Source organism: Salvelinus sp. IW2-2015, linkage group LG4q.1:29 (genome assembly GCF_002910315.2).
Source record: "Salvelinus sp. IW2-2015 linkage group LG4q.1:29, ASM291031v2, whole genome shotgun sequence".
Lineage (NCBI taxonomy): Eukaryota > Metazoa > Chordata > Actinopteri > Salmoniformes > Salmonidae > Salvelinus > Salvelinus sp. IW2-2015.
In genome coordinates this window covers 87,696,842-87,723,067 of record NC_036842.1, presented here as the reverse complement: position 1 = coordinate 87,723,067, position 26,226 = coordinate 87,696,842, and the positions used below count along the sequence as shown (strand labels likewise).

The 26,226-nt window shown below is 42.2% G+C and overlaps 1 protein-coding gene across 1 annotated transcript; it reads right to left on the bottom strand.

Moving 5' to 3' along the window:
• Window positions 1–76: 76 nt before the first annotated feature.
• Window positions 77–25,033, bottom strand: slc6a15 (solute carrier family 6 member 15). The gene is made up of 12 exons (XM_023986041.2): window positions 24,897–25,033; window positions 22,876–23,358; window positions 17,972–18,129; window positions 17,194–17,320; window positions 16,715–16,896; window positions 7,807–7,917; window positions 6,313–6,554; window positions 5,215–5,407; window positions 4,350–4,542; window positions 3,676–3,835; window positions 3,217–3,379; window positions 77–2,166 (listed from the first exon to the last, which is right to left on the bottom strand). Exons 2-12 carry the CDS (start codon window positions 23,195–23,197, stop codon window positions 1,807–1,809), a joined length of 2,211 nt encoding a protein of 736 aa, XP_023841809.1. The 5' UTR covers window positions 23,198–23,358; window positions 24,897–25,033; the 3' UTR covers window positions 77–1,806.
• Window positions 25,034–26,226: the final 1,193 nt, after the last annotated feature.

Sequence of the window (26,226 nt, the reverse complement as noted above, 5' to 3'; positions counted from 1 at the left end):
CAGTGAATCACATCAAACAAAATACATAGTTTACATTTCCCTGACAGACCAACAGTGAGAACTACACAGACATTGGTGCACGGTATGGACCAAGTTTGATCTTTAATCTCAACAGGGGAAAAAAATACATTGCGTTATGAAGCCATTTCATGGAGGAAAAAAATATTTACAAGTTTATCAAGAGGGGTCAAACCTTTACATAGATTGACAGCACATCAGTAAACAAAAAATGGAACCAGCTTTAAGGATTTTAAGCACTTCTTACCAAAAAACAAGGTGTTCTGATATCCAAACTATTCAGATAGGCTAAATATATTTATAATATTTATAATATTTATATTTACAGAATACCTTAAATATACAACGTCCACCATGTATTCTATAAACAAATATCATAAGTTATTTAGGCACATTTTTGGGGGGGGTTTGGTTGGGGGGGGTTCAGTTTCAATGCCATCCTTTTGCTGTTTGCACTATATTGTACTTACACTAAAGAAATGTGGTCAGTATTGCATCATTGCCAACACGTATGTCACCCAAAGAGGCTGCGCTGCTATTAATCTCAGAACTCTGGGTCAGAGGTGAGGTCACAATGTACACAGCCATTCTACAGCAGGACCAGGGGGGACAACACTCAACTCGCATCTTCCAGAGACAGACAACACGCCCAGTCCCAAATCTATCCCTCACAGGGTGGGGTCAATTCCATTTCAATTTGGTGATTCAGGAAGTAAACTGAAAAATTCACATCGCTTCCTCTATGAGAACATTTTTAATTTCACAGTTTACTTTCTGAATTGACTGAATTGATATGGAATTAACCACGAACATGATCTGAAAAAACAGCTTCTATCTCAAGGCCATCAGACTGTTAAACAGCCACCACTAACATTTAGCGGCCGCTGCCAACATACTGACTCAACTCCAGCCACTTTAAAAATGGGAATTGATGGAAATTATGTAAAAATGTACCACTAGCCACTTTAAGCAATGCCACTTAATACAATGTTTACATACCCTACATTACCCATCTCATATGTATATACTGTACTCTATATCATCTACTGCATCTTGCCATCTTTATGCAATACATGTACCACTAGCCACTTTAAACTATGCCACTTTATGTTTACATACCCTACAGTACTCATCTCATATGTATATACCGTACTCTATACCATCTACTGCATCTGCCATGCCGTTCTGTACCACCACTCATCCATATATCTTTATGTACATATTCTTTATCCCTTCACACTTGTGTGTGTGTGTAAGGTAGTAGCGTGGAATTGTTAGGTTAGATTACTGTTGGTTATTACTGCATTGTCGGAACTAGAAGCACAAGCATTTCGCTACACTCGCATTAACATCTGCTAACCATGTGTATGTGACTAATAAAATTTGATTTGATTTGATTTGATTTGATCTTCACTTGTCCCTAGCCTAAGTCCCTTGTTGAGCAACTATAGCAGGCTTGGTGGAGTGTCCACCTTATTGCTTACACCAATACTGTACTGTCTTGTCAACTAAGAGCTTCAGGACGGGGCTGAGGGGTTCCATTTGGGACTGAGCCAAGGAAAGACTGGGTGGGGAAGACAAAAGGAGATAGTATGTACAGTATACATTGTGCACACCTTTTTAATAGTTTTTACAGCAAAACGGGAAAAGGACAACATGAAGGGGTGCAAAGAATATACAGTAAAAATATAAGAGTAAAAATATGCAGATGACGATTCCCACGACTAAACGCACGCAAAAGAGGGATTGGTTGGCCAGCCAGTAGGGCGGAGTACCAGAAACACCACGCTATAAGTCTGACTCGGGCATGTCCGGCATGTCGGCCATCAAGTAACCAATACCATAGCGGCCGTTGGGGGTGGAATCGGGAACCCCTCCGTTCTGCTTGCGGTAGATGCTGTTGCCGGGCATGGGCGAGGGTGACTTGGCATGGATGAGGCTGGCGTCATCCTCCTCCTCGGGCCTGGCTATCTCCTGGATGATGCAGCCCTTCTTGTATGAGATGGTGGAGACGACGCCGGCGTTCTCGTCGATGATGTTGAAGTAGCGGAGGAAGAACACCACGGGCACGGGCATGATGGCCATTACCACCAGGGAGATGCAGACCGCCAGGCCCCACGGAGGGTAGCTCAGGGATTTCTCACTGGCCTGGAGGGGGAGACCGACGGAGGTTAGAGGTTACTACTACTACTACTACTACTACTACTGTTGACTATTGTAGCTCATAGACCTCTCACTGGCCTGGAGGGGAGGAAGGTTTATCAAGGTTCTGACTAGACGGAGTACAACTACGACCGGAATGTTACAACCGGTCACCAAGGATACCAGACAGGTAAACACATTGACACTGATACTGACACTAAAACCACGGGACAGCAAGTTGAGCTCGTGATAATAGTGTGAAGTCCTCTTGTCTTGTCAGTAAGTCTAAGGGCTCTATTCAATCCGTATCGTGTTAAGTTCAGCCTACAGCGTGATTGAAATTTAAAGGCACTGTTTCCGTATATGTCGGCTCAATAGGAAATTGCCTTTACATTTCTGTCGTGCTTCAGCCCATAGTCCTCTCCTCCATCTGTGCTGATCTTGATAATCCAACAGTGGAGTATTTATGACGCTAACATGGCAAAGTGCATATCGAGTGTTCCTATTGGTGAAGCTAACATGGCAAAGCGCATATCAAGTGTTCCTATTGGTGAAGATAACATGTCAATGTACATATTGAGTGTTCCTATTGGTGAAGATAACATGGCAAAGTGCATATCGAGTGTTSCTMKTGGTGAAGCTAACATGGCAAAGTGCATATCGAGTGTTCCTATTGGTGAAGCTAACATGGCAAAGTGCATATCGAGTGTTCCTATTGGTGAAGMTAACATGGCAAAGCGCATATCGAGTGTTCCTATTGGTGAAGATAACATGTCAAAGTGCATATCGAGTGTTCCTATTGGTGAAGATAACATGTCAAAGTGCATATCGAGTGTTCCTATTGGTGAAGATAACATGGCAAAGCGCATATCGAGTGACTGCTCCAGGTATATTACAATCGGTGTGGATAAAGGAGACAAGAAGATATATGCCAGGTAGGGGTGGAGAAAAATCTTGCACATCCCATCGACTGAAACAATAGTCCATTAAACTGAACTACTGTGTTTTGGCCTTATCCAGTTGCACCAAAGAGAGACCAGTCGAGAGGCAACTCACCAGGTCCTTGATCCAGGCGCTGTAGCTGGGTGGAGTCATTCCCAGCTGGATCACACTGGAGCCCAGCAGCAGGATGAGCAGCAGGGGGGTCACGTACTTCCACATGTAGTAGTAGAACCGGAACGGAGTGAAGCCCAGCATGTCCTTCAGATCCTCAAAGAACCTGGGGAGGAGGAGAGACGGAGACGGGATACCACCACAGGAGGTGAAAAAACATAATGGTACTCAGTTTAGACTGTGTTGACTTTGGCAATTATGTTCAACAGGTGATAGGAGATAAAAGTACAGTTTGGTGGTATTATTTCACAATTACTTTTCATGTTCAACTCATTCTGAATACTGAGTCAAATACTGTTTTTTCCATTGTATTTGGATGGACAGCTTTGGATTTTGAATTAAAGTGGAAAAAAACACAGATTACTGCCATTCTGTATATGATTTGATATGTACTGTACATACTTGTCAGTCCCATAGACCCACGCAACAGCCACATTCTCCAGGATGACCACTATGAGCAGAGGCAGTGTGGCAGAATAGTCATCGAACATAGCCACCCAGTAGTTCCCAGAGCGCTGGACGAACAGCAGGCCGATGAAGAAGGCCAGCAGACAGACGCCCACTGTTACAGGAGGGAGACAACATGGACGTTATTGAAACGGTGCAAGGGGGAGAAATGCCATCCTTGTTAACAGAATTCATGCACAATATTTGTCAACATGTTGCTGCACTAAGTGTATCAATTCTAAAACATTCTCTTTGGTGCCAGACATCTGCTCTGCATTAGAGGTAGTATTATGACATCATTATTAAGCCAGAAGCATTAGAGCAAAGAGACATAACACATACACCTGGGTAGTACTATTGACCTGTTACTATGGCAAACACACATCAAGAGTTCAGCTGAGGATACATTTTGGGAAAGGTCTACCTCCACAAACTGACACATAGACTCTTTCCCTTTTGTTTTTCCTCAATTCTTTGAATCTTTTCTCCTCTGAAGAAAAAGGTCAGAGAGGGACCTTGGACCTTCTCAAATAAGATTGAGAAGGAGACGAGGAGATACGAGGAATCACCCAAAGTTGACATGAGAAATAATTACCCATCTATTCCTCCATCCCCTCTCTCTGACTGACCTGTGAGGAACTCCTTGCGGACTTTGAAGGTGTCCACCAGGGGTGTGATGATGCCTTCGATGGTTCCGAACATGCTGCCCAGGCCCAGGTTAACCAGCATCAGGAAGAACATGACAGACCAGAAGGGAGACGCAGGGAAGTGGGTCATGGCCTCTGTAAAGGCGATGAAGGCCAGGCCTGTACCCTGCACTGCCTGAGGAGGACGAGGAGCAGGAGGATTGGGAGCAGGAGGAGGAAGATGAGATTTACGTCAGTAATATCCACTTCTAGTAAGACTTTTGTCCCCAAGGAGTCACATGATTGTTAACTTGAGCCATGTTGTAGATCTACAGGGCCTCTGTGTCTTTCCTGTTAAGTCAATACCGTATCAATTATTCACACTGAGTTGGAACACACAAGTAACAGCAAGGGAACAGAAATGCACTAAAGTAGCAGTCTACCAAACGGTGTTGAATGGAAGGGGAAGCAACTTAAACCAAGCGGTTTCCTGGAAGTCTCAAAGTGTGTAGACAAGATCTAGAGATAGGTCTAACACAGTCTGTAGGAAACCGCATTCAGTAACACTTTACTGTTATGACGAAGAATGTTCATTGGATAGGCGTAGCTAATCCTGGTTTGAGACGTGACAGTGTAAAGTCAGTTGTCGTGATGACACCATGTGTGACACCAGTTTTCATGACTGTTTGTGTTTTCTTCAAGTAGAATGCTACCTAAGTGATTATGATCATAAAAGATACAAAATGAAATGATATCACCGTTATACAGTCTATGAGCCCTGTCTTACGTCGGATGTTGTGACGGCTGTCTGCACTGACCAACACATAGAATGATGTACTGTAGCTGTCGGAAGACAATGGCCCCTCACCTTGTTGAGCTCTTCCTCGATGCTGCAGGAGCCCAGGCCCAGAAGCTGGTAATCCTTTTCTGTCACCCCTCTGATGATATCAGTCATCTGTTGGTAGTCCTCAGCGCTCACAGTGGCGCTGAAGTTGATGTGGTGGGGGATCAGATCACGGCTGATCTCGTTCCCCAGCAAACCCACTATCTTCTTAGTGTTCCTGAGAGATAGAAAATTAAATAAGACCAGATCAAAATGGATACTCTATCATAGACTTTGCTAATGTATTCTAGGCCTTATTGCTAATATCTTAAAGACCAGGAATGGGTAACTTTGATTGGGGTGGGGGTTACAATAAATCTGAAATTATCATGAGAGGCCGCAGTGGCTCGCGGGTCTGCATACCCAAATCCATACCCACACATGCAGTCAGAGCTGACCCTAGCCTTTTGAGGGCCCTAAGTGACATTTTGTTGGTGGGCCCCCCCCCCCCCCACCTTGCGAGCAAAATATTTTTGTGTAGTGAGTTCTAAAATTGCAAAAATGGGTCTCTGCTGTCAAGAGAGGGGTCTCTTGACAGCAGAGACCCATTTTTGCAATTTTAGAACTCACTTCAAGCAATTCTACTAATTTTGCCCTGTGGTGGAGAGAAATGTTTGCTGTTTTTAATATGATATCTGAGTGAGAGTGACTAACAAAATCAATGGGGGCCCCCTGTCGGTAATTCGGCCACGATTACTACAAGTTTAGATAGCTGGCTAGACTAACTAACAAATCTAAAACATTTTATCTTACATGGGCTAATTGAGTGACTGTCAGTGACTAACATAACAAGAGATAAATTGCTCATGCACAACCACATTTTGAAATTGCACCTTGTATATTGTACTATTCTAACTCTCAACAGCAAGTTGAGACCACAACTGAGTTCCTAAATTGATCCGCTGGTCTACAAATGGGGAGCCGCCCTCCCAAACTTCATGTCAGCATCAAAAAGGCAGATTACCTTTGAGGCACAATGTTTTCCCTTCCCCCCTTTTCTGTAAAGTGTGTTCACATATTCAGTATAATAAATACATTTGAATTGATTAATTGACGACAGCTTAATTGCGTATCCATACTTACAGCGCAACACACTTGCCGTTCATAATGTTGGCCTTGAAGCCGAGCACGGCAAACACCACCAGGGTGGCCAGCACAGAGGTGAAGAAGTTGATGAAGGAGACCAGCACTGCGTCAAAGTGGCAGTTGTTGTCCCGCTTGTTGTAGCTGGAGAAGGCTATGACGCCTCCGAAGCCCAGGCCCAGGGCGAAGAAGACCTGTGTGGCCGCCTCACGCCACACCTTGGCCTCCAGCATGATCTCCAACTGGAAGGAAATAAAGAATGGACATTTTAGGTGAGGTGCTGACAAAAGGAAGATCAACTAGAGTTGCGGACTCATCTCTCCTTGCTGTGGATTCATTTGACCAACATTTGGCTCTTTAGGACAACTCTACGTTATTTATTGTAGGAATCTGTGCTCTCCTAGTAATGGACAAACCATTGTTTGGACCAGTGGAGCAGAGCAGTGGACATGTGAATCATGATTGAAAGTGTCAAATTTGTCAAAACTGGCAGATTAAACAAGGACACAACACACCGAGAGCATATCCATCATGCCACTGCCCTGAAATATCCTACAGCATCTTTGTGTGGTGATAGGCTTAACACAGTTACAAGGCACACACTATACAGCACACAATGAACCCTGCTTTTGATGTCTCCTTCCCTGCACACAGAAGACGCAGCGAAGGCCTTTGAAGTAGGAAGATGCGAGCCGTGTGAGAAGCAGCAGACACATGAGACTGTTGTGAAATGAATGGAGCACACCGTCGTGGATGTTACATAAAGCAGGGAGCGCCGAGCGACTCCTGTTACCATGGTGAGAAGTCTGCCACCACAGCAGAGCTCAAATTAAATTATTCCTTTTGCCTGAGTTGCCATTGGTCCACGGCGGCTGAGTAGCCAACCTATAACAGACTACTGTATTTAAAAATATATATTTCTGACACATTTTCATTTAACATGGCCTTCCTCTTTAGTAAAATGAACAATGTTGTCGGCCACTGCTGTTGAATAGCTGAGCTCCGGTAAAAATCTATTTTTACATTTATGGCACATTTTCAGTCAATATATTTTCCTTCCTGTTTCAGTAAAGTTAACAATGTAACATTGATCCACAACTGGATCAAACGAGTGCATTGGATCAAACAAGTGTACATAGATTTTTCTATTGTGTTATTGACTGTACGTTTGTTTATCCCATGTGTAACTCTGTGTTGTTGTTTTTGTCGCACTGCTTTGCTTTATCTTGGCCAGGTCGCAGTTGTAAATGAGAACTTGTTCTCAACTGGCCTACCTGGTTAAATAAAGGTGAGATTAAAAAAAATATTTTAAGTGCATTGGATCAAACAAGTGCATAGGCTAACTCTCTGAAGAAGTCTGGGTCCTGACTTTGCCTGCGGTGTAGTGCAGCATGTTGGCTGTATGCAGTAGCATTTGGGTGTGAACAAGGCACCATTACATTGGGTGAAACTATAAAGCAGCATTATTGTACCTTAGGGGTTAGGGTACTGTACCTTGGGGGTAAACATGTGTCGGATGCCGTCCACAGAGCCTTTCAAGAGCAGAGCCCGAACCAGGAAACAGATCAGCACCACGTAAGGGAACAACGAGCTGAAGTACATCACCTGTAAAACAACCACAACAGAAGAACAAACTTCTTGCAACTCGTACATTACAAAGTGAATGGCTGAATTGAGACTTTACTTATTGACAAATCTGTCTCAGACCCTGTCTCTCTGGGGTTAATAACTATATAAACCTAAAGATAATGAGAGAGTCACTGATCTGATGACTTCTGGGCTTTATCTAAAGGGATCTCTGAGGCTTCTTCTTCTGGGCTTTATCTAAAGGGATCTTCTGGGAAAGGCTGGCACTTAAATGTACACAGAGAGCTAACATCAATGACATGGATGTCAATCTCTCCTGGCTCAAAGTAGAGGAATGATTGACTGCATCACTACTTGTCTTTGTGAGAGGTATTTACATGTTGGAAGTACTGAGATGTCTGTTTAAACTACTAGCACACAGCTCAGACACCCATGCTTACCCCACAAGACATGACACCAGAGGTCTCTTCACAAACCCCAAGTCCAGAACAGACTATGGGAGGCGCACAGTACTACATAGAGCCATGACTACATGGAACTCTATTCCACATCAAGTAACTCATGCAAGCAGTCAAATTTGATTAAAACATTTTTTTAAACTACACCTTATTGAACAACGCGGACTGTGGAAACACACACACACACGCATACTCGCACACACGCCAGCACACACACTCTACACACACGTACATTTTAATATTGTTGTATGGTAGTATTGTACATTTTAATATTGTTGTATGGTAGTATTGTACATTTTAATATTGTTGTATGGTAGTATTGTACATATTTTTTTTTTTTTTTTTTTTTTTTTTTTTTTTTTTTTTTTTAATATTGTTGTATGGTAGTATTGTACATTTTAATATTGTTGTATGGTAGTATTGTACATGTTGTGCTGTGGACATGTAGTGGTGTGATATGTTTTATTTAGTTTATTCTGTGATGTGTCTTAATGTGTCTGGACCCCAGGAAGAGTAGCTGCTGCCTTGGCAACAGCTAATGGGGATCCATAATAAATACAAATCTCTGAAGCTACCTCTTCTGGGCTTTATCTAAAGGGATCTCTGAGGCTGCCTCTGTTGTCCCCTCCTGACCTGTGGGGGTGGCAGTAATCCATAGAGAAATACACAGCCCTGCGGACCACTATACAGTGAGTGGAAGAATACAGAAGAAGAAGCAAGTGATTGAAGTGAGTGACGCAATAGGAGGTCCTATCCCAGGGGAGGTCTACTCTACTGAACTGCTATGGGGCGAAGGATGCTGACCGGCCTCTGGGCGAGGGCCTACACAAGAGCTTTTGTACCACTGTCCCACTAAGCTGAAAGAGGGAGGGGCCTTCTTGCTTTGTGCTTGGTGATATACTGTATTATCTGGGAGGATACAAGGGAATGGTGGATTGAAGAGCGGGGTGGGTAGGTTGAGTCACCCCACAGGCTCTGAGGCGTAGTTTAAGATTTTAAATGGTTTGGAGTTCAGTCATGAGCAGGGTTGGGTTCAGGGGTGGGCCTCTGCCTGCCTGATGGCCTCTAAAGGGGAAACCAGGTCAACTGGAGGGACAGATAGAGCTTAATCCTGCGCTGGTCAAACAGTTGTGAATGCCTAAGCTTAGACTAGATGTTCAAATCACACCACCTGAATGCCTAAGCTTAGACTAGGTGTTAAAATCACACCACCTGAATGCCTACGCTTAGACTAGGTGTTAAAATCACACCACCTGAATGCCTACGCTTAGACTAGGTGTTAAAATNTAGGTGTTAAAATCACACCACCTGAATGCCTACGCTTAGACTAGGTGTTAAAATCACACCACCTGAATGCCTACGCTTAGACTAGGTGTTAAAATTACACCACCTGATGCTGTAACTGTTTAAGCTCCATTTCCCTTCGGGCCATGGGATAGGTTCAGCACACATCACTGCATTCTGTATCAGAAAGTAGGCTGGCCCTCTTTGAAGTCTACTAGATCGATGCATTGCAGATGTTTTTGTTTATAAAGCCCTACTGCATACACTTCCACCATACCTTACTTTATTGTTTAACCTGCAGACGTACAAGCTACCAGACCTGATCTCAGGGATGGCTAACTCTTCTGGGCCCTTTGAGCCCTTGGATATGCCTTTTTTTTTTGCACTTTACATGTGGATTGGTCTCCAATGCACTTTAAAATGGGAGGAATTGGTGCCTGTAGGGAACTGCAGACGGTTGTTAGGGGACCTTTTTACTGAATAATGTGTTTGTTTGTCATGATTGTGTTTTGCTTTTTGTGTATTGTTGTGTTTAATAATGTGTATTTTAATGTGTCTATTTTATTTAGATGTGTATTGTTTTGCTCAACAGGGCTCATCTGGAAAAGAGACATTGGTCTCAGCATTGACTCCCTGTCAAAATAAAGGTTAAATATAGTTTTGTTTGATCAGTCATGGAAATGAAAGCGCTGAAAACATGTTGACTAGCTGGAGAACAAGCTATAGGATGAAAAATACAGGAGTTTTGGCGCAGATACAGCCGACTAGTGCTAGCTAACGCTACCTGGCAAAAATAAATGTTTTTACAAATCGATACTTGGGAGTGAAAGTATCGATATAATATCCTCCAAATTAATATTTGCGATATGCAACTGAATGGATATTTTTTCCTCCATCACTATCTATCATTACGGCAACTCCAACTTGTCATAACGGTGTGTTTACTTTGATGCGTTCTTTTGTAGCTCCACATCATTTTATGTCAACAATGCGAGCAAAAAGTAGATTTTGAGTGGAAAATGAATAAGCCATTTAGTACACTCCCTCTTCACCACACAATCAGCAAAATGTTATTTATTTTCTCCCTCAGTTTCTTTTTTTTTGAGTACACTCCTAACAATCATGTGAAAGAGAGCATAAAACCATGGCAACCGGTCTGCTCCCCTCTCTCCCTCTGTCTTTCTTGCACCCTCATACCCACACACAGAAAGCTCAAACAAAATGTAGATTCCAGTGGGGATACTCCTAGGAATAGGCTTTTGTAAACGAGGGGCGAGAGGGACATTAATATTCTTTTGTGTGGCAAAGCTTCAAAGGTTCTCCTGCTCTGGTCCCTTCACTAGGAGTGGAAAAGAAAGCTCATAGTCATTTCCACTCTCTCTCCAACTTAAAAGGCCATAGAGACTGTTGTGGGGTCCAAAGAGGGCCTCACACTTGTTCATTGTTAGAGGCAGTCCGGGATCTTAAAGGAGAATTTTATTTTTTACAAACAAATCTCTATTTTTGACGTCAATGGCATGTTAAAGAAGGGTCCAGACACCTTTTTTGTGATTTCACATGTTTTTAAGAAACTTACCCCAAACAGCAAATCACTTCCTCATCCTCGTTGTGTAGTATCAGGGCTCCATAAAAACATGAACAAAGGCTCCACAAACACCCAAATACATTGTTTTAGACACTGAAAAGATCTCAGCATTGTGATGCAGGTCTTTAGATGTTCTACACATTAAATTGTGTCATTCCAAACTTTATCCGCAATGATATATTCCCTTTTGCGCAACTCATATATAGAAAAGGTGTATGGACTATTCTATAACATGACATTTTCATAAAAAATTGAGATGTAGTTTTTTTTTAAAGTTACTTCTCCTTTAAGCACACCAAATTCGTAACATATTGTACAAATTGTAAATCTATATTAAATTGCAGGATGTAACATATTATACACAATTGGGTGACGTAGTATACAAAAAACAAGGACCTGTTTTGGCTGGTGAGCACCGCTTTCAAAACTACTGGCTAAAGAGGGCACAAAACTTATTCCCCCTCAGGAGACTGAAAAGATTTGGCATGGGTACTCAGATCCTCAAAAGGTTCTACAGCTGCACCATCGAGAGCATCCTGACTGCTTGCATCACTGCCTCCGACCGCAAGGCACTATAGAGGGTAGTGCGAACGGCCCAGTACATCACTTGGGCCAAGCTTCCTGCCATCCAGGACCTCTATACCAGGTGGTGTCAGAGGAAGGCCCTAAAAATTGTCAAAGACCCCAGCCACCCTAGTCATAGACTGTTCTATCTGCTACCGCACGGCAAGCAGTACCGGAGCATCAAGTCTAAGTCCAAGAGGCTTCTAAACAGCTTCTACCCCCAAGCCATAAGACTCCTGAACATCTAATCAAATGGCTACACAGACTATTTGCATTGCTGATGTTGTTATCATCTATGCATAGTCACTTTAATAACTCTACCTACATGTACATATTACCTCAACTAACCGGTGCCCCTGCACATTGACTCTATACCGGTACCCCCCTGTATCTAGTTTCACTATTGTTATTTTACTGCTGCTCTTTAATTACTTGTTACTTTTATTTCTTATTCTTATCTTTTTTAAACTGCATTGTTGGTTAGGGGCTCGTAAGTAAGCATTTCACTGTAAGCCATTTGATTAGATGTTCAGGAGTCTTATGGCTTGGGGGTAGAATCTGTTAGAAGCCTCTTGGACTTAGACTTGATGCTCCGGTACTGCTTGCCGTGCGGTAGCAGAGAGAACAGTCTATGACTAGGGTGGCTGGGGTCTTTGACCTATTGTATTCGGCACATGTAACTAATAAAATTCGATTGGATTTGAAAGGATACAAATGTTCTGGAGCAACCACTGCACGGTAGCCATTTTATATGTAATCTTATACATTCAGAACAGATGTAAAATTGGTATTTTACAGTATATGTACATTAGTAGGTTGCTGCTGGTAAACATTCCTTGGAGCGATATGTAATAGGTCTAATCTACATTCGCCCAAAAGACTACAGATCATAGTCAAATCAGCCAACAACATTTGTATGGTAACAGCAGTCACCCCAAACTGTGTAGCAATCTAAAGAGAATGACAATGTTCATGATACAGTGCCTTCAGGAAGTATTCACACCACTTGACTTTTTCAATATTTTGTTGTATTACAAAGTGGGATTCAAATGGATTTAATTGTCTTTTTTTGGCAACTATCTACACAAAATACTGTTAAAGTGGAAGAAAAATTCTAACATTTGTAAAAAATAAATGAAAAGTAAAACACTATCTTGAGTCAGTACAGGGTTTGAATGTACATGTTAGAATCACCTTTGGCAGCGATTACAGCTGTGAATATTTCTGGGTAAGTCTCTAATCCCTAAGAGTCTATTGACGCACCCGTAACATAATAAAACATAATTTTAAAATTCCTTCGGAACCTAACAGAGATCATTGCGGTGGGGTGCGGTGCAATTTCTGAGGCTGGTAACTCTAATGAATTTATCCTCTGCAGCAGAGGTATCTCTGGGTCTTCCTTTCCTATGACGGTCCTTATGAGAGCTAGTTTCATCATAGCACTTGATGGTTTTTGCGACTGCACTTGAAGAAACTTTCAAAGTTCTTGAAATGTTCCGTATTGACTGACCTTCATGTCTTAAAGTAATGATGGACTGTCATTTCTCTTTGCTTATTTGACCTGTTATTGCCTTAATATGGACTTGGTTTTTACCAAATAGGGCTTTCTTCTGTATACCACCCCTACCTTGTCACAACACAACTGATTGGCTCAAACGCATTAAGAAGGAAAAAAATTCCACAAATGAACTTTTAACAAGACACCTGTTAATTGAAATGCATTCCAGGTGACTACCTCATGAAGCTGGTTGAGAGAATGTCAAGAGTGTGCAAAGCTGTCATCAAGGCAAAGTGGGCTATTTGAATCTCTAATATAAAATATATTTTGATTTGTTTAACACTTTTTTGGTTACTACATGATTCTGTATGTGTTATTTCATAGTGTTGATGTCTTCACTATTATTCTACAATGTTGAAAATAGTAAAAATAAAGAAAAACCCTTGAATGAGTAGGTGTTCTAAAACCTTTGACTGGTAGTGTATATCCTATATGCAAAACGTAGCTCAAGAGAAAGTGCAAGTGTCCGCTCTCATCATTCACTGCTTCAAGTTCAGTTGCCATATGTGCGAGATCAGGTGCGTGTGTGGGCTCAATTAAATAGAGTAGGCTATATCATATGCATGGACGAAGAAGCACGGGCAGTTATCTTTTCAAGGAAATGTACTTCCTAAATATGATGAGGCTATATCTTACTACACTGCCTACAAATAAATATTGATCACCCATATTTATCTCAGCATGAAAATCGTCCCACTCCGAAAAGGTAGGCTATAAAACGTAGCTCAAGAGAAAGTGCAAGTCTCTTCAAACTACGTCTAGCCTGTTGGCTGATATAGCCCAGTAATACAGATAGCCTAATATAATAAGCCATATGACAATCTCTGTTAATTTAACCTATTTTGGAGGATTTTGATATTGCCTATAGGGCACAAAATTGCTGGGACTATGGCTGGCAAGTGAGCTGCGTCACATTCGCCTAAAATAACATTGCAGGACTGCAGTTGGGTTCTGGACCAGTTCTTGCGGCAGCGGGTGGCAGTCGGACAGAAAGCCAGCGGGTGTGTATGAAAAGCTGTGCGTGGGAGTGGGATGAATATATCAGCCCCTCACAGACCTCTACTTTGCACACCTGGATTGTATAATATTTGCACATAATTATTTTAAAAAATCTTCAAGCTCTGTCAAGATGGTTGTTGATCATTGCTAAACAGCCATTTCCTTAACAATGTAATTATGACAACTGACATTACTGAGGCCAAACGGCTGTGTCTTTCAACAAGAAGTATAGCTCACAGGTCAATGGCTAAACGACTAGTCCAGGTCTCTATCAGGTATACAGTAACTATCTAACAAGTTATCTTTGACGGCTCACAGTTCAATGGCTAACTGACTAGGCCATGTATCAAAAGCCTGTCCATTAGGGTGTAAGGGGCGGTACCCCACTTGTGATTTCCCCCCCCCCAAAAAAAGATAATGCAAGGATTATGTTTAAAATGTCCATAAAAGTATGGTTAGGTTTGTGTAAATTTTACTGTTTCAAAAATGTTTTGTTCAATACTAGCTGTTCAGCAGTGCTGAGCGATTAGTGCTTTTTGAGGATTCGGTTTCAGTTTGATTATTAAAGAAGAATCACGGTTTCCGATTTTGGTTTCGATTAACATTTTTAGACATTAAATGCACTATGCATTATGTGGGTTGAATGCTGTAACGACACTGAATAAAACAATTAATAAAGGTCCAATGATAATACTAATAATTAAAGCAGCATCCGGTTTAAAAAGCCTTAGGGTGACAGCGCTGATCATCATCTCCCATATCGGTGTAGTATATTTACCTGAACGTAACCATCATGATGACTGCCCATTGATGCTTATCACATGCTTATCACTTATCACAGTAACCATCATTTATTCACATTTTTTTACTTTAATAAAATGTTTTATTAATAACTTTATTATTTAATTCCAAGTCATCATCTCATCTCTATAAAGCTGCTGCCTATACTGTCTGACAAAAACACTATTTTAGTAGTTCTTCAAAGTAAATAAGGCATACTTTTATGACTGCTGAATACCAACTATCAATTACTTAGATCATTTATTTTCAGGCCTGCGAAGCAACTGCTTTCTATCCCTCTCAATAGCGCCATCCCTCTTCTCTCAGTCTCCGTGTCTGCTCTGCATAGACCGGATAAGTTTAAGTGGGTGCGCAATGAATTATGGTCATTACCACACTTTCTACGCTAAACTATGTAGAATATTGGGCTGTTGGAAACTACAACTCCCTACTACATTGCACAGTTCAGGGTTGATCTGATGTATCTCTAGAGAAACTGCACATGGAGCTCACAGAAGAAAACAAATAAATAAATGGAATTCAAGTAATTGAGCCGATGTCGTTCAATTAGATGTTTAAACCCCCCAAAATAAGCACTACTGTTCAGTTACCTACTGTTCTGACATCAACAGCTCTGGGCGTTCAGCCTGCCGCCCAGCGCTTGGGTTGCTTTGCCAGCTATTACATTGCTTGCTATTAGGGGAGACTGCAGCAATGAGATTGCAGGATTCCAGCACATGATTTTCACAGCACAAAGGAAATGGACCTCTCTGGGGTGTTGAAATGAAGGTCCAGGTTTTCTGGGTCTGCTCTATCAGGTGCTAAAGAGCAAATTGCAATTAACTTGTAAATAAAATGAATCATGACAGTCATTGGGAGCCTGGGACCTGAACCAGACATCCACATCCATCAACAGTTCGAAGGACAGAGGCATACACTAGTTAGAACCTTCTCGCGGTCATGGTAGGCCAAAAAAAAACATGTCTCTGTGCCCAATTTTGACACTTGCTACCAGCAAGCTAGCATACCGGTAGCTTGCTAGCTCGCATGCCAATCAAGTCTAACTAAAGTTACTGGCGAGCTCATGACGCTTGTGACGTTATGCTAGTTAGCTATCCCAGTTAGATCATTTGTTTTCACTTGCTGCATCTGTGCTTGTTGTGTTTTCCTGTGCTTGTGTCATCAATGCACTCGGGAGCTGGCTGCGTGATGCTTGTTCTAAAAAATATAATTTTTGGTAATCAAAAGAGTGGCAGTAGTGGTGATTCTGTTTTTACATGCAAAAGTGAAATAGGTATATTTATGATGTTGTTCAAATGCACAGATAACTTTATATCTCCCCAACCCCCTGCCTCCCTGGGTATTAAGCTAATCGGCGGCCGCCACTGCTTGGTATACAGTAACTATCTAGCAAGCTATTCTTCTTTCACTTGCTCTCTCTGTCTTACTTGCAGACTTAGGTCAATTTCCCATCTTCTCTCTCTCTCTCTCTCTCTCTCTCTCTCGCTCACTCACTCACTCACTCACTCACTCACTCACTCACTCACTCACTCACTCACTCACTCACTCACTCACTCACTCACTCACCTTCCCAGAGGACTGGATGCCCTTGATCATGGCGAGGCAGACCATGGACCAGGCGACCAGCAGACAGATGGTCATCCTCCAGTTGAGGCCTCCGCTCTCAGAGATGGAGTCAGAGATGTTCAGAGCCTCGCGGTACCAGTAGTAGGTGGTGGCCGAGCTCTTCTCACACTCAGGCACTACGTCTGGAGGGAGGAGGGACAACATGTTACTGATGAAACAGGTGCAGAACACCTGGAGTTGAGTTTCTGTGGTCACCTCACTCATTAGAACACACTTTATAATGGATTACTGTGAATGTACAGTATGGCTAATGGCTTACTGTATTGCTGTCACTGGGTGGTATAAGCACCATGGCTTTATTACACACTTTATATGAATTTGTATGTTAGTTGTTAAGAGACACTCATTAGGGTAGTTATTGCCTTGTGTGTCGTGAAGGTGTGAGCATGTGGTGGGTGATGAGGGTGTGTGTGTCCTACACGTAGTGGTTTTGTTCTTGACCAGGGGACACTCGTGCCATGGCAGAGGCTGCTGGAAGGACTGGGAGAAGTAGAAGAGACTCCACCCTATAATCACGTTGTAGTAGAGGGCCACAAAGAAACACACCTGCAGTACAGAAACAGGTTAGTGTTTAAAACACACAATCTAAATCATCACTACCTTATAAACGCACATCACTCACTCAAATCAATCAAACGTTATCGATATGGTGCTTATTATAAATGCTTTTGTCTTAATGAGTTTTCTAGCAACCCTAACAGAGCAAGCGAAGGCAACACACTAGTTCAACAAAATCAGTTTAACATGGTACCACCTGCCAAACGACACAATGACTCATGGAAGTGGTTTATATTGGCTGAGATGACATGGAGAAGACTTGTCTTGTCATTTTTCAATTCATTACCATAGAAGGATGCTAAGGGTAGATGGGTTTAAAGAAAAGGTGTGTGTGTTCGCTTGTGAAGCAGAAAGAAACAGTCCTGTGTGCTTTCCCCTTTATTCTAAGGAAATGTGTATGGTGACCATGTAAAGGACGTCACGCTGCTTGCTTAGCGAGTACTGCTTCCTCCTGAGTCGACTAGAACCCAGGACCTCTGCTTTGCTAGCACACAACCTCCCGAAGCATCTTACCAGTCGGCACCACGTGAAAAGCTAGCTATTCTCTGGCGCAAATGGGGACAGGCTGAGGAGTAAGTTTCACACATGCCCATGTGCTACACCCACAGTCTTAGTAGCGGTGAAGCTAACTTCACTCACCACACAGCTGGCGAAACCGATGCCCCCCAGGCGAGGACTGATGTAGTTCCACACCCCGATGCTGCCCCTGCGGACCCGCTGCCCCACTGACAGCTCCAGGAAGAACAGGGGGATGCCAATCACAATCAGCAGAATGAGGTAGGGAACCAGGTACGCCCCTGTGGAGAAGAACCAACACACACAGGGTCAGAACTATGTCACACACAAACATACACAAACATGAGCATGTTGCGAACACATACTCCGTATGCACGCAGCCACACACACACACACACACGCAGCTACACACACAAACAAACACACACACCATGTAGTGACTTCCCACCACACCAGTTTTGCCTCTGTGTGTCCTGCCATCAAGTCACTTCCCTCATCATAGTGTGTTGTGCCACATAAGTATTTTGATCTGGAAAGATAATCAGGTTTTAGATTACCCAAACTGATCTGGAAAGATACTCAGGTCTCAGATTACCCAAACTGATCTGGAAAGATACTCAGGTCTCAGATTACCCAAACTGATCTGGAAAGATACCTCAGGTCTCAGATTACCCCAAACTGATCTGGAAAGATACTCAGGTCTCAGATTACCTCAAAACTGATCTGGAAAGATACTAAGGTCTTAGATGACGCAAATTGATCTGTGGCTACTAGAATCATAATGATGACATTCTTTACAGTTGAAGTCGGAAGTTTAGATACACTTAGGTTGGAGTCATTAAAACTCGTTTTTCAACCACCCCACAAATTTCTTGTTAACAAACTATCGTTTTGGCAAGTCGGATAGGACATCTACTTTGTGCATTAACACAGTAATTATTCAACAAATTGTTTACAGACAGATTATTTCACTTATAATTCACTGTATCACAATTCCAGTGGGTCAGAAGGTTACATACACTAAGTTGACTGTGCTTTTAAACAGCTTGGAAAATTCCAGAAAATGATGTCACGGCTTTAGAAGCTTCTGATAGGCTAATTGACTCATTTGAGTCAATTGGAGGTGTACCTGTGGATGCATTTCAGGCCTACCTTCAAACTCAGTGCCTCTTTGCTTGACATCATGGGAAAATCAAAAGAAATCAGCCAAGACCTCAGAAAAAAAATTGTGGACCTCCACAAGTCTGGTTCATCCATGGGAGCAATTTCCAAAAGCCTGAAGGTACCACATTCATCTGTACAAACAATAGTACGCAATTATAAAACCCATGGGACCACGCAGCCGTCATTGTTCAGGAAGGAGACGTGTTCTGTCTCCTAGAGATGAACGTACTTTGGTGCGAAAAGTGCAAATCAATCCCAGAACAACAGCAAAGGACTTTGTGACGATGCTGGAGGAAACAGGTACAAAAGTATCTATATCCACAGTAAAACGAGTCCTATATCGACATAACCTGAAAGGCCGCTCAGCAAGGATGAAGCCACTGCTCCAAAACCGCCAATAAAAGCCAGACTACGGTTTGCAACTGCAAATGGGGACAAAGATCGTACTTTTTGGAGAAATGTCCTCTGGTCTGATGAAACAAAAATAGAACTGTTTGGCCATAATGACCATCGTTATGTTTGGAGTAAAAAGGGGGAGGCTTGCAAGCCCAAGAACACCATCCCAACCGTGAAGCACGGGGGTGGCAGCATCATGTTGTGGGGGTGCTTTGCTGCGGAGGGACTGGTGCACTTCACAAAATAGATGGCATGCAGGAAGGAAAATTATGTGGATATATTGAAGCAACATCTCAAGACATCAGTCAGGAAGTTAAAGCTTGGTCACAAATGGGTCTTCCAAATGGACAATGATCCCAAGCATACTTCCAAAGTTGTGGCAAAATGGCTTAAGGACAACAAAGTCAAGGTATTGGAGTGGCCATCACAAAGCCCTGACCTCAATCCTATAGAAAATTTGTGGGCAGAACTGAAAAAGCATGTGCAAGCAAGGAGGCCTATAAACCTGACTCAGTTACACCAGCTCTGTCAGGAAGAATGGGCCAAAATTCACCCAAATTATTGTGGGAAGTTTGTGGAAGGCTACCTGAAACCTTTGTCCCAAGTTAAACAATTTAAAGGCAATGCTAACAAATACTAATTGAGTGTATGTAAACTTCTGACCCACTGGGAATGTGATGAAAGAAATAAAAGCTGAAATAAATCATTCTCTCTACTATTATTCTGACCTTTCACATTCTTAAAATAGAGTGGTGATCCTAACTGACCTAAAACAGGGAATATTTACTAGGATTAAATGTCAGGAATTGTAAAAAAACTGAGTTTAATTGTATTTGGCTAATGTGTATGTAAACTTCCGACTTCAACTGTATGTCCTTTACAGACACCTTCAGGGAGAATGACTAAGACACAGCCCATAATAGCACAGGTCTGTAAAATAAGATCTGTCTGTGTCTGTTACGATACTCTCAGGAAATCAGAACATCCTCAGAAGAAAAGAGACTGCAACTGGTAGACACATGAGAGAGATTACAAAAACCTTTGTTTACAGGACATGGTGGTTGCGTTTTTACTGCTAGAGCCAAGTAACTGAAAGAGATTAATCAAATCTATAGCCAGTACATTATTTACATAAAAACTTCAAAGCCTTTAACTGTTTTGCTTTTCACAAATATTCTGATATTCTGGCAACTCTAAAGTCACTGATGGTGAATGAGAAATAAGGATATCACATCTTTCAATAAGCTACAGTTTCAAAACAATGTTTGCTTTTGACTGGTTTGCCTTTTGGGCAAACAGAAAAAAAGTATTGCAATCACTTTCTTCCGGGGGGAGGGTAGATGATAGATATAGAGACCTGACATTTTAATATACACTGAACAACAATATAAACGCAACATGCATCCATTTCAAATGTTTTACTGAGTTACAGTTCATATCAGGAAATCAGTCAGCTGAAATACATTCATTAGGCCCTAATCTATGGATTTCACATGACTGGGTATACAGATATGCATCTGCTGGTCACAGATACCTTAAAAAAAGGAAAACCAGTCAGTATCTGGTGTGACCACCATTTGTCTCATGCAGCACGACCCATCTCCTTTTGCATAGAGTTTATCAGGCTGTTGATTGTGGCCTGTGGAATGTTCTCCCACTCTTCTTCAATGGCTGTGTGAAGTTGCTGGATATTGGCAGGAACTGGAACACGCTGTCGTAGACGTCGATCCAGAGCATCCCAAACATGCTCAATGGGTGACATGTCTGATGAGTATTCAGGCCATGGATGAACTGGAACATTTTCTGCTTCCAGGAATTGTGTACAGATCCTTGCGACATGGGGCTGTGTATTATCATGCTGAAACATGTGGTGATGGCGGCGGATGAATGGCATGATAATGGGCATGGTATCACTATGCATTCAAATTTACATCGATAAAAAATGCAATTGTGTTCGTTGTCCATAGCTTATGCCTGCCCATAACATTAACCCACCACCACCATTGGGCACTCTGTTCAAAACCTTGACATCAGCAAACCGCTCATCCACACAACGACACGACATTCCTGCAGTCAGCATGCCAATTGCACGCTCCCTCAAAACTTGAGACATCTGTGGCATTGTGTTGTGTGACAAAACTGCACATTTTAGAGTGGCCTTTTATTGTCCAAAGCACAAGGTGCACCTGTGTAATGATCATGCTGTTTAATCAGCTTCTTTATATAACACACCTGTCAGGTGGATGGATTATCTTGGCAAAGGATAAATCCTCACCAACAGGGATGTAAACAAATTTGTGCCCAAAATGTTAGATAAAATACCTGGTACTCCCTGTATATAGCTCCACATTGATCTGGTACTGGTACTCCCTGTATATAGCTCCACATTGATCTGGTACTGGTACTCCCTGTATATAGCTCCACATTGATCTGGTACTGGTACTGCCTGTATATAGCTCCACATTGATCTGGTACTGGTACTGCCTGTATATAGCTCCACATTGATCTGGTACTGGTACTCCCTGTATATAGCTCCACATTGATCTGGTACTGTTACTCCCTGTATATAGCTCCACATTGATCTGGTACTGTTACTCCCTGTATATAGCTCCACATTGATCTGGTACTGGTACTCCCTGTATATAGCTCCACATTGATCTGGTACTGGTACTCCCTGTATATAGCTTCATTATTGTGTATTTGATTTTATTCCTCTTCTTGTGTTACTATTTTAAACTCTGCCTCATTGGGAAGGTCTGGTAAGAAAGTGGTTCGCGATAAAGTCTTCACCAGTTGTGTGACAAATAAAATACTATTTTTTTTATCGTTCTGATATGTTTTGATTTATTTATTTTATTTTTCTGGATTATGTGTGTATTTATTGATTTATTTCTAGGTATTACTGCCCTGGTGGAGCTAGAAACACAAGCATCTCGCTGCACCTGGTATAACATCTGCAAATCTGTGTACACAACCAATAAACTTCAGATTTGATTTGTGATTGGTTGTTGCTGTGTGGTTAAAATAAGGGTTATTTAGGGGTGGTTGCTAGTATTGTGTGCTGTTATTGTTGCTTGTTGCAGCATGGTTATCATTGTGTTATTTGGTGGTTGTTACTAGGTTATTGAAAGAGGAGAGACGGAGACAGACTCAGACAGTCATGTGACCACTGTGATGTTGATCTTGAGAGCTCTGATCACCAAGGTCACAGTCTGGTTTTGACAGACGTGCACCACAACACACCAGGAGGTTCACACACTTAACATCCATACATACATACACACACACACACACACACACACACACACACACACACACACACACACACACACACACACACACACACACACACACACACACACACACACACACACACACACACAATGGGACAGGCTAACCTTCCCAAATCCTAACCATAATGGCAGGTGACTTCTATACCTTAACCAATAAGCACAACAGCCACTCACCCCCTCCATTCTTCTGACACAGGTAGGGGAATCTCCAGACATTGCCCAGGCCTACAGAGAAGCCCACCTGGGCTAGGATGTATTGCAGCTTGCTGTTCCAGGCTGGTCTCGCTGCATCATCCTCTGCGTCCGAGCCTCCATCCTCCACGTCCATGTCTCCATTAAGGTCCTTTCCTTCCCCATCACCTCCGCCGCCACCCACAATCAGCGAGCTCTTCTTGAAGGAATCATCACACGTGTCCTCATTGGATAGCAGGTCCCTGACAGACTCTGTGACATCGTCGTCAAGCTCTCTCTTGACGGCCTTGCTGTTTTTGGGCATTTGATAAAGCAGACCAGGGCGTGGGGCAGAATGTCTTTGGGCTGGTAGCGGGAGGCAGTTCCGTTCTGGTAGTTCTGAGGGCTTAAAGGTGGACTGTCGGATAAAGACTCTGTCTTGGAGGTGTGTGATGGAGTTGTTTACTTTTTCATTATCACCAAAAGCTTGGGGCAGGAAAGAAAAATAAATGATTTAGGGTATTCATATTGTATTCATATTCAAAATTCAATATTCATTATTTCAGGGCAAACAGAGTGGGGTTGTCATAATTATTAGATGTTGACACAGGACCCGTTTTATGAAAATTAGGATACAATATTGAACTTTTCTTCATTATCAGCGATCGCCAAAAGGAAAGCAAACAAAATCCTAGGGTATAATATCCATAATTCCAGTAAAGGCAGAACGAGAGTGAGTATTGGTGATATCACCACTCTCTGATGCACATAGAAACAATGCTGGTTTCTGTATTTACTGAGAAAGGGAGGGAGGGAGGGAGGAAGTAAGGGGGGTGTCTGTCTGTGTGTAAAAAAAGAAACGTTTCCGTTCTCTATTTCAATGAAACCACAAAAAGGCCACGTTTTTATACTCTATGATCACACTTGTGATATATCGGATGAACGATATAATGATTCAATAGTATTCTTTGTATTTCTGTTTTTAATTTAAAAAAATGTTTTTCAAATCATACTTTTTGTCACAAGGAAATCATATGACAAATGTGACCAAACTCTATTGATGCCATTGTCTATTGATTGGTTACTTTGACGCATGACCAAAACATGGAAAGGACTTTGCTATCTATGGAGACGATTAGGTATCCGCGCGCCTAAATAATTGACGCAGAGCACGAGGTAATTTGCATACGAACCCAAACACTCGTTGTAATCGCAGCTCAACGTGAGAGCAGAGAAAACCTACAAACGAAAAAAATTATAAAAACGACCCAGAACATAGCCCTAAATGTATTAGTATGATGGGTGTAATGTGATTACAATTCGGCCATAGTTTTCCACATTGTGCGTAAAATAAGACCACAATGAAACAACGTTACCATGGTGCAGATTGTAGCAGCCTATTGCCTTTCACCGACCAGTGGTTTAAGTGATTAATAGATTTCCTTTGGCCACTTCCAGATTAGCCTCGTTTTAAAAGCATGGGCGTAATTTCATCAGCAAATAAACGTAAATGATAGGCCTAATACTCTGAAAATGTTAAATTCCTTTTAGGGCGCAGCTGGAATAGTCTGTAGCTATAGCACACAGAAAGATAAAACCTACCGGTATTTATGTTGTCTTTATAATAACATTTGACTACTGTATTAATGTGCATGTGCATTTCCATGTATTATGAATAGGAAATAGTTCCATGTACTTATTGAATACGCCACTGTATGGCACATTCCACTATAAAGGCTAAATTAAGCTATTAATAAATATGCTATACATGTGTGTGTGAGAAAAAAAGCATGATTAAATGCATAAATGCCGAAAAAGCAATGGACCAACCTGGCGCCATGTGAGCTATTGTGTATTCAAGAGACAATTTGTTCTAGGAATGAACATCAATGAATCCCCGCCCAACCCATCTCTCCTCTCCGTGCCATCCATGTGGGGTATTTCATCATACACTCCCTGGCCACATCCTGCGCACTGCCACCCTATTCAGACCAACACATCTATTCCTTTTAAATGAAATGTACCTTTAGTCGTCTTCAGTAAGATGGGGATGTTGGTCCTTTTCGGAATGATGCGTATCAAGGAATGAAATTGTGACAGAAGCACATACACGGGGCAGACATCATCACTTGTAGGCTACTGCGTATATGGTGCTGTATCGCCGCTGTGGTGTTGTATGAAACAGACACAAGTGCTTCGCCTCTTCTAGGATTTAGAAATACATCCAGCGCGGTAAAAGGGGTGCTTGGTTGCTTTGTTTAGAAATGTTTGATCCAAATTCCCATTACTTTTTGCTCAATTTATCTCTTTGTATACTACGGATTATTTATGATGGTATAATAATATTCATTACCATCGTGAATGCGCAGGATAAACGAAATAATTGTTTTACAATTTTCCTGATCCCCCCTATTTGCACTTGGTATGTTCTACTACGACTAACCCCTTATTATCTCCTTCACTAGAAGGGGGGTATGTGTGGGTAGAATGTGCCTGTACTGTAGCCTATCTATTAGGACTGACTTGTGATTGTCCTATTGTACCTACAACTTGTAATTAGGTATGTAGAATAGGCAAAGGCCTACATGCTGTTTTAATTCAATAATTGTAGCCTACACAGGGTGAAGGGCATTGTGAGTCATCACCACTAAATTCAATCTGAACTCGTGTGCTGCTTGCCTTGCAGAAGATACAACTATGTAACTACAGTAGCCAGGTATGCAATCAATCAGTTACATAATTTCCATCCGTTATAGCCTACAATACACTCAGCGGCCAGTTTATTGGGTACACGCATCTAGTACCGGGTCGGATCCCCCTGTATCAATCAATCAATCAAATGTATTTCTAAAGCCCTTTTTACATCCGCCGATGTCACAAAGTGCTTTTCAGAAACCCAGAGTTAAACCCCAAACAGCAAGCAATGCAGATGTAGAAGCACGGTGGCTAGGAAAAACTCCCTAGAAAGGCCAGAACCTAGGAAGAAACCTAGAGGGGAACCAGGCTCTGAGGGGTGGCCAGTCCTCTTCTGGCTGGCCAAGATGTTCAAACGTTCATAGATGACCAGCAGGGTCAGATAATCATAGTAGCCATGGGATTCACCTGCTCAACGACAATGTACAGATACGCTGTGGCATTCAAACGTTGCTCAATTGGTTTCAAGGGACCTAGCGTGTGCCAGGAAAACATTCCTGCACGATTACACCACCACCACTAGCCTGTACCGTTGACACCAGGTAGGATGGTGCCATGGACTTATGCTGCTTACGCCAAATCCTGACTCTGCCATCAGCATGACGCAAAGTCGAACCAGCCAATATTTTTCCACTCCACAATTGTCCAGTGTCGGTAATC